Raw genomic sequence first — 9,695 nt, forward strand, 5'->3', positions numbered from 1 at the left:
GAACGCGCGTGTCGTTTTTCAGCGCCGGCTCCTCCTCTGCTCCGCGTTTCTAAACGCGCTGCGCTCCGCGCGCACTGCCCCGACCAGCAGCTCAGCGTGCACGCGAGCGGACAGATCGCTCTCCTCTTCTCGCCTTATACAAAACAGGCTTCTTTTTCTTTTTCTTTTCAACACAGCCGAGACGCCGCGTCGTGCCTGCGGAAGGGATTTAACAACAACAACAAAAAAAAAACCACCAAAAACGAACTGGCGATATTTTTCTCTCTCTCTCTTTTTTTATTCCACAGAAGCCATATTTTTTTCCCCTCCGTCGCGCGCTCACATTTTTTTTTTGGGTTTAAAAAAACAGTCTCGCGAAAGAGAACGCGACGTGACCGTTGAAACTTTTCCCCCCTCCTCTGCAGCAGCAGCTAGCTAATCTCCACAGGTTCCTTGTGGAAGCCGAGTGAGGCTAACATACACACACACACACACACACACACGGAGAGTCGGGAGGAGGAGAAGAAAAAACGCTCAAAGTGTCGACTTGTTGCGCTCGGAAGTCGAGTTTGGATTGTAGGAAGCGAATTTAAAGCGCTTTCGAAGTTTTTTTGTGCGGGTTTTTGTGGCGCTTTTGTTCTCGAAAGCAGAACGAGGCTTCGCTCACTGACTCACTCGACTCCCTCATTCGACTCCTCCATCACAGCCAAGAAGTTTTACTCGACTCTTACAACACTTCTAAATGTTTTTTTAAAGTGTTTCCAAGGAGCCGGATTTCACAACGTAGTCATGGACAAGCTGGATTTCGCTCTTGAGGATTACTACTGAAATACTGTTGTTTATTTTCATGTTTGTTTCTTTAAAAGAAGAAGAAAAAAAACTTTTTCACCCTCGATGCGTCGCGAGAACTGAGCTAACACTTTGTTGTTTTTAAAATCCAGTCCACGAAACCGCACTACTTTTCTTTCTTTCTTTCTTTCTTTTGTTTTTTTGGGGGATTTTACCGCAAACATCCAGAGCCGACATGCCGCAGCTGAACGGAGGCGGAGGAGACGAGCTCGGGGCGAACGACGAAATGATCTCGTTTAAGGACGAGGGCGAGCAGGAGGAGAAAACGGCCGAGAGCGTGTCCGCAGACAGGGACCTGGACGACGTCAAGTCATCGCTGGTGAACGAGTCGGAGAACAACAGCAGCTCGTCGGATTCGGAGGTCAGTCCGAGACGTCAGGGAATTAAAACGCGTACAAAAGAAAACGAGCCTAAAAGCGTTAACGCTGTACTGTCAGAAAACCTGTGTACTAATGTGACGTAGTGCGCTAGTACGCCAGTTCCCGCGTTTCCATGGTGACCCACAGCCGCTCCTGTTCTAACCTTAGTACGCTAGTATGGGTTTCGTTCTCGGGACGGGTTTTTAATTGGACTAGGTGTAATTGTGATGGAAGTGTGTGTGTGGTGTGTTTTCCAGCCGACAGAGAGACGCCCTCAACCTCGTTCCGACGCTGAAAGTTATGAGAAAGCCCGAGAATGTTTTACTGAAGGTAAGTTTTCATTCAGGGGTAGTGTGAGATTTTTGCCCCATGCCGCCATTTGGCTCTAATTCTCTCTCTCTCTGTGTGTGTGTGTGTGTCTCTCTTTCTCGGTCTTCATTTCCCCTCTTACAAAGCGCTGAGGAGACAACAAGATGGAGGAGGACTGTTTAAGAGCCCGCACTACCCGGGTTACCCGTTAATCATGTTCCCGGATCTGGCCAGCCCGTATTTACCCAACGGGGCTCTGTCTCCTACAGCCAGGACTGTGAGTACCCCCCTTACACACTCACTCTCTATCTCTCTCTCTCTCTGTGTGTGTGTGTGTGTGTGTGTGTGTGTTCAACACCACTCATGTCATCACTGTGCACTTTTAATGAGCGCACAGCACACACTTCTAATGGCCCGTGTTACGGTTACACCATTAGTCATGTTTTATAATTTTTTATTATTATTATTATTGGTTCTCTCTGAACTTCATACGGAGAGTAAAGTGCACCCGTGAGGACTCGGCACAAGGTTTTTAACGACGTCGCACAACGCAGCCAGTTGTATTTTCCCAACATCTGTACGAAACGAGTTCAGTTTATAAGGCGCTCCAGGGGTCGTCTCCAGCTCCCGGCGGCGCCACGGTGCGCACCGTGTGTGTGCCTTTTTTTTTTTGTTACATTTTTTTGCAATACAAACTGATTACAAAGCTTTGTAAGAATGGCCCGTTCGTTATCAGGGTCATGGCCGAACAAACCCATCGTTCGTAGGTCACGTGACCGCGACATGTATGTAAACGGTGTGTGTGTGCTGTAAAACTGTACAGCGTATGTGAAACCTTTGGGAGCGTGTCCTCGTCAGCGACACGTCCTTTTAAACGTGTGAATTTTTGTTCTACGGGTAAAAAGATAAAAAATAAAAAAAAACGAAAGAATATTGTTGTCGTTTTGGAGAAAGCGTGTCTTCATACCGAAGCGAAAGCACTACATCTCTTTTCCCACAGGAGATATAATGCAATCTTTACGGACATGTCAGTTCAGTCAGGATGTGTATATAATAGATCTGTATATCCCGGGGTTATTTCTTTATAGAAACAGTGGCGTACTCTATCCAGAGGCGCCTTCTTGCGTAGTTTGTTTAATAAAATCTTGACGAGTGAAATCCCAGAGATCCTCCACTAATAATTAGATGTGCGTTAGTAAACCTAATCCAGTCTGAATAAGGCTCAGGTCTTGTTGAGGTGCAAGCAAACAAACAAAATAATCCACCTGAACTTATTTACTTGGTGTGTGTGTGAGAGAGAGTTCGTTATGACTTGAGGTTTTATATCCGGAGTGATTTTAGAGACGGGATGCCGTGACGGTCCCCACTGTGCTGGTGTCAGTCTCGGTCTCGGTGTGTCTCTTGCTCGGCCGTCATCCTCGTGCTTGTGTGCGAAATGCCTCGGGGATGGAACTAACGCCGTAATGAGCACGCGCCGATTCCCGGGTTTGCTTATTTTTCCCGAACGTCGTTTAAATTAAAGGAAAGCGCGAGACAAACGGTGAATTTCTGCAACAGCCGTGCCCACGAACTTGGGATTCAAAGTGGAGTCTCGTGAAATGCTTTTAAAAATGTTGTGTGTGGTGCAGTGTACGTAGCCATATATGTAAGTGAGAAATTTTGGCGTTAGCCCCGCCCACGACTTCTGTTATATTAAATCCTTTAGGTATTTTTTGTTTTGTTCTGAAATGGTGGGCAAAGGGCGGGAATCCGAAATCCAGATTTTTTTCTGTTGCCAACGTTGTGTGTGTGTGTGTGTGTGTGTGTGTGTGTGTGTGTGTGTGTGTGTGTGTGTGTGTGTGTGTGGTTGTTTTTGTCTTGCGCGAGGTGTCAGGTTCTGGATGTTTGTGAAACCTCAGATGCCTCATTTGTTCGAGTTTAGCGTCGTGTTCTGGGAAAGTTGACCAGCCCTTTTTTAAGCTCGTGCACTGGCTTCTTTCAGCATCGCTCGCTAAAGAACTCAGCGGGCATTCATGTCAGGAGAAAGAAAAAGTTTAGGCCTCGGCAAAAGTGAAGCCTTCTTTTCTTTTTCTTTTTTTTTTTTTTTTCCTTCCCCTTTTCTTTATAAACGTATAAACTGCAAACCATTTTCTTTCTAAATCTCTGGGTTACGCCACTATTTATTCCAAACCCGCAAATCCCTCTCCTCGCCCTGAATCCCAAATGCGTTTTGATTGGAAGCAGCCAAGCATTTGACTGAAAAGTAGCACAACTACACCGCCCCCCCCCCCCATTTCGTCTTCTTCTTCTCTTTGCCAAACTCCTTCTCCTGTTCTGTTCTCTCCTCACTCATCCCCCCTCTCCCTCTCCTTCCCTCTCTCAGTCCTCTCCATTCAATTACCGAGGCGTTAGGCCAGCATTGTTATTCAGAGGGGGTGCTTGATGGCTTCATTGCGCCTCTCCGTAGGCCCTCATTAGCGTAATGGCCTCTCCTTACGCGCTAGGTGCATACCTTTACAGAGATCCTCTTTTGTTTCTTAGCGTATACAAGGCTTTTTTTTTTTTTTTTTCCCGTAATCTCTACCCGCACCTCTTCTCCCTCCTTCTCTCCGTCCTCCGTTTCCATACTCCGCTAACACCTCTTGCTTTCGCAAACTTTATATGAAAATGAGGTTTAGCTTTATTTGTTTTCTTTTTTCCTCTCCCTGAAATAGTGTTTGTCGATGCGGTTTTGCATAGCCATTAGACACGTCTGTGAAGTCCGATGAGACGTTACGGCGGTTTCGTTTCAACTCGCAAGGTCGTCCGTTTGTTGTTTTTAAGTCGTTCGTTTATTTTTCTTAACGTTTCCTTTTCGTTCCCTGTTAAAGGGTTCGGGCCATCGCGTTCGCTGTAAGAAGTCAGATAACCAAATCGAGTTAGCGCCAAGACTTTTGCGTGTGAACTTTATCAGATTTAGCTCAAGGTGTGAGTCAGGGGGGACGAGGCAGACGAGCTCAGCCTGTCAATCGACACCTTTCCCCGTCTGAGCCGTGACTCAGACGCTCGAGCGGCCGGCATTCTTTACATATTTACACACCGACCTTAAGCCGATTTCCGTCGCGCACACCGACACACATGCAGCTGTCAAAATCCCACCAGGACCTTTACAAACAAACCGGAGGAGGTCCTGCGTCTGTCCGCATCGTAATTATCCGCCCCCGACCCCCTCCCCCACCGCCTCCACAAACGTGAACCTTTTTTTTTTTTTTTTTAAATAAAAATGTATTTTTAGATTTGAAACTACCGTACAAATACACATCCTGTTTGCCAGGAGGATAAGCATTTAGCCCGTTCTGCGTCCCTCCCCCCCTCCTCTTCATCTGGAATGCGAGTAAGTGCTCATGCTGTTCTCACAGACCATTCCGAGACGCCAGGCCGAGATTTGCGACGGCTGACGGGCAGGGATTTATATTTATTTATTTATATTTAAACCCCGAGGCCGAGGGCAGCTCGGCTTTTCGGGCGCGTTTATAAGCGGCGCGAATCTCAAGTGTATAGGAGAAGAGCGCGTGTCGTGGTCGTGTCGAGAAATCCTCGTTTGCGTTTCGCGGTGTATCGAGGAAAGGAAGAGGAGGGGCTCGGAGCAGGAAACGAATTAAACCGATATGGCCGCCGCCGACAGCGATATCGCGTCTGATGTCCAAATGAACTGTGAGGAGGTGTTGCTTACGGAGTAAAATAAACAAGTGCAGTCAAAATGATTGGACCCCCAGTGCAAATCGGGTTTATTGTTAAAATGTTCAGATTTTCAGCTGGTTGCGATGAACAAGTCAAACAAAAGCGGTTGAGATAGTTCGACACGACGAACGCTTCAAGCGGTTTCCCCAAATTCAACTGAAAACGCGACTTATAATGATTTCTCCAGTTTCAGAATTATTCACCCGCCTGAATAGAATCCCTCACGACAGCACATATATGCAGAACAGGTGTCGTCTCAAGCACACCTGATGCAGGGGCTTCGTTAGTCGCAGCAGGTGTGCACGAGCTGGAACACATCAAATACCTGAACTGGCTAGGGGCAGAAAATTATGAAATACCTGGACAGGGCAGAAAAAGGAAGATATCGACGGCTGCGAGCAGATTTGTGAGAAGGCAGGTTGTGAAAAACCCTCGAGTGACTGTAAAAGACCTGCAGCGAGACTCGGTGTAACAGACGCTGAGGTTTCAGTGAGCACAGTAAGGCGCGTACTAAACGCAGAAGGTTTCCATGCCAGAACTCCAAGACGTTCACCGCTACTGACCCGAAAGCACAAGAAAATCAGCTCAAAATCATATCAATAATCCACAGGAGTTTTGGGATTCTGTTCTGTGGAGCGATGAAACAACACTGGAACTTTTCAGCACGATGGATCAGCGGTACGTCTGGAGGAAGAAGAATGAAGAAAGAACACTCTGTCCACAGTCGAGCATGGTGGAGGCTCGGTGACGCTCTGGGGCTGCTCTGCATCCTCTGGCACTGGAAACCTGCAGCGTGTGGAAGGCGAGACGGATTCAGTGAAGCATCAGGAAATCCTCGGAGAAAACATCACGCCGTCTGTGAGGAAGCTGAAGCTCGGGCGTCATCGGACCTTCCAACAGGACAACGATCCCAAGCGTACCTCAAATTCCACCAAGGCTTGGTTGCAGAAGAATCCTGGAAGATTCTACAGGGCCGTCACAGTCACCTGACTTGAACCCCATAGAAAATCTCTGGTGGGATTTGAAGAAGGCGGTCGCAGCACGCAAACCCGAGAATATCACTGACCTGGAGGCCGCTGCTCATGAGGAACGGGAGAAGATTCCTCAGTTACGCTGCAGAGGCTCTGCATCTCGTTTGCAGCGGGTCATAACAGCAAAAGGAGCTCTACTGAGTACTAAAGATGCTCGCCATGAAGGGGGTGAATAGATTTGAAACTGGAGGAATTAATACTCGTTGCGTTTTCAGTTCAATTTGGAGAAACCCGTTCGTCCGTCCGTTCGTTCAATTGCTTTTGTTTGATTTGTTCGTCGCAAACAGCTGAAAGTCTGTACATATCGACACTAAACCTAAACGGGGGGCGAATCGTTTTGATTGCACCTGGAAAGCAAAACTAGACTCATTCTAACACTACTGTTTACACACCACGGGCATTTTTAGCATGAATTTGAATGCAGATACACAGAAGTACAGATTAAACACGATGACTGTATCCGGGATATCCAGTATTTGGGAAGCAACTATATCTGTTTATATATCTTTATTGTTGTAATAGGGATAAAAGAGAGCATCTTTTCTACAGGTTCTTGGTTTCTGCGCACGTGTTGGCGTTTTCAGGGTTAAACTCAAAAGGTCACGCGCCATTTCCGACGCAGTATGTAAACCGAAAACGTCCCTTACGACGATGCTCCTATGTCGATGTTTTCGAAAAAACACAAAGAGCTTCACATCTTGTTTTCACCATCTCAAAACAGTCTAGCTCAGAGAGATGTTTTCAGCGAGAGAGAGAGGGAGCGAGAGGGAGGGAGGGGGGAAAACTAGCGAAAGGCTGCGGTGTGTCAGAGTTTTGGAATACCTGTGGGAGTTTGAGCGGGAATGTAAATATTGAGGCGTTAAAAGAAAAAGGCCATTATTCTCCCGTAACCTCTCCTATCGCCCAGAGCACGAGGCGCTTCAGAGCACCTTTTATCGTAAAGCGCTGTAAAGAGCACGGTGGCGTTTCCACGTGCACGCTCGTGCACAAATACGACTCGGCTTCGTAAACACAAACGTATGAAGCGGGTCAAATACGACGGGTTTTGAGCCCCTCCTTAACGCCGCCCCCGCCGTCGTCCATCTTGTTCGCGTCTCGGTGGACGAGCTTGTCGTCTTTCTAGAAGCGACGGCGCTGAACAAACTGGACCGATCCTTGTTAAAAAATTTGCTTGTGCGTTAACGTTAGCTGAACCAATTAATCTCCTTTCACCGACGTTTGGAGCTCGGAAATGAAGCCTGTCGGGTTTCTTTCTTTCTTTTTTTTTTTCTTTTCTTTTCTTCTTTCCCCAAGCTCGTTATTATCATAATGGGATCCTTTTGATACTTCTTGTTTTATTTTTTTTTTTTCTTTCCCTTTAGCGTTGAGATTTAAGAAGTGGAAGCGACGCAACATTCCAAGACCCGCCCAGAGTGACTCACTCGTTCGCTATCCTCAGTGTTTTGTTCACCCGGGCTTAACTCTGTTTACGCTGTAGACTTTACCTTAATACTGGGATCGTAAGAAGACGTAGAGAGATTCTGTGTATTTGTTTAAAAATAAAAGAAGAGCCAGAGACCGAGCGTGTGAGCTTACAGAGGGCCGGTTAATGGAGAAGACGAGATTAGTCCAGACTCATCCGTGTTCGGAGAATAACTAGCGACTGTTTGAGGAGTCGGACGCGTCCGGGTGTGCCGTTATAGGAAGATAATCAACCATGTGATGAAGTGAGTCATTTTCCCACAGCAGCACGTCTCAGACCCCCCCCCCCCCCCAACCCCGGTTTATTATACCACGTCAGCTCGCTAAGGATTACAATTAAAAATACTTTTTATCCATTTATTGTTACATCGAGCGTTGTTCGAACTAGATGGTAGTTCCTGTCGTCACTTACGAACAAACGGTTTCTGAAAACATGCTTACCAAAGCGTTTCCACGAGCGTTTTATTGTGCTGGGTCACTGTGTAAGCCGTTACTATGGCAACGATGACGGTATTCCAACACAAACCTGCGACATGTTCTAGAAAGTGGCTCGGCAGCTTCTGGCCAATCGGATTGGGGGGTTCGTCTGTAGGAACGCAACTCGTTTGCTTTGTTTACACGGACCGAAACAAGGCGGTCGGTCCCCTCGCGTCGGGTCGTCTCTGTCCCCCGTGGCCGTTTCTCCATCGTGTGGACGTGCGTAACGGAGGCTTTAGCACGCTGGCGCTCGCACTCGCAAACAAACGCGGCTCAGTGGGAACGCCGGGCACCGTGTTTAGTCTGCAACGGCGTCTGACTCGGCTCGGAGGACGGGAGAAGTCCCAGAGTCGTTGTCCTGTTCCTCGGCGGCGCTGCCCTGCTGGGCTTCAAGTGATGGTACTGGATGTAAGCGCCAACGGTCCAAATCCAGAACCGTTTCCCAGCCTGGTTTTTGCACGAGGACGGTGTGAGGAGGGGGAAAGAGTTACTGGAGGTAGTTTTTTTTTCTATATTACTGTTTAGGTTTGCCCCAGAAAAACACCGCAGCCGCCTTTATCTCTGCGTTTCCCCTCTCTTCCATTAGATATTCCGTTTCTAGTCCTGCACGGCCCTTCAGGAGGGATTCGGCCTCTCTCTCTCTCTCTCTCTCTCTCTCTCTCTCTCTCTCTCTCTCTCCCTCACTCTCTCTCTCACTCCTGTCACATCCTTTGAAGTGCTTGAAGAAGAGAACGTGTGTAAATTTATTTACTCATCAATTTATTAATCCGAGGCGGGTGTTTTGGTCGGCGATAGAAAAAGCGAGCGCTTTTGGGACTCCTCTTTTGGGAGGATACGAATATCTAATGACAAGTGTGTGTGGTGCTTGTTGTTGTTGTTGTTGTTTTTAATTTTAATCCATCACGCTCGTCACTTCCTGAACCAGAGCGCCGGATATTACCTGACGGCTAAACTTGCTCCCAAAAGCGAATGCCGTATTTGTGCCTCTGGAACCCCCCCCCCCACACACACACGTTCTTATTATGTCCGCGTTCTTATTATAACGTATACGTGATACGGACACCAACTGGCCCAGAGTGCGAGTCCTATATAAGCCTATAGGATTGTGTGTGTGTGTGTGTGTGTGTGTTTTGGCACGGATCGTGTGTCCACTCTGCCTCCGCTCTCGTAGATATCAGCGCCCGTCGGCCCCAGACGCCAGGGACCAGGAGGTCCAAGGGGGAGCTCCATCTCCGCCTCTCCGGGGCCGATAAGACCTCTCAAACCTGATTGATAGCGCACGCCCTGTGTACCCCACCCCCATCCTTCTTCCCCAAAAGCTTCTCCTCCTCCTCCTCAGCTGCAGCGAGGGCCTCAGGGGATGACGTGTGGCCCCTCGCTCTGAGTCCAGGGTTTTATTTCACGTGTAGAGGCATCTAGGCTCTTAAAAACCAGGGCACTAAGTGCTAGACTCCAGGCTAATAAAACCGGATTGTTCCGAATGGGTGGGGGAGGGGGCGAGAGAGAGAGAGAGAGAGAGAGAGAGCGCGCG

At 48.0% G+C, this 9,695-nt stretch overlaps 1 protein-coding gene and 1 long non-coding RNA gene across 2 annotated transcripts in view; both read left to right on the plus strand.

The window, feature by feature from the left end:
* The first annotated feature begins 31 nt into the window (after window positions 1-31).
* Window positions 32-9,695, plus strand: part of tcf7l1b (transcription factor 7 like 1b) — a 43,911-nt gene continuing 34,247 nt past the window's right edge. Inside the window, exons 1-3 of the mRNA XM_053624095.1 lie at window positions 32-1,189; window positions 1,445-1,517; window positions 1,643-1,773. Coding sequence (XP_053480070.1) covers window positions 1,004-1,189; window positions 1,445-1,517; window positions 1,643-1,773 — 390 coding nt within the window. The 5' untranslated portion in view covers window positions 32-1,003. The remainder of the gene's footprint in view (window positions 1,190-1,444; window positions 1,518-1,642; window positions 1,774-9,695) is intronic.
* On the plus strand, window positions 1,796-9,166 carry LOC128607354 (uncharacterized). The gene is made up of 2 exons (XR_008385851.1): window positions 1,796-8,660; window positions 8,751-9,166. It is a non-coding gene; the product is annotated as an uncharacterized LOC128607354 (long non-coding RNA).

The sequence above is a fragment of the Ictalurus furcatus genome, chromosome 5 (genome assembly GCF_023375685.1).
Source record: "Ictalurus furcatus strain D&B chromosome 5, Billie_1.0, whole genome shotgun sequence".
Taxonomy (NCBI): Eukaryota; Metazoa; Chordata; class Actinopteri; order Siluriformes; family Ictaluridae; genus Ictalurus; species Ictalurus furcatus.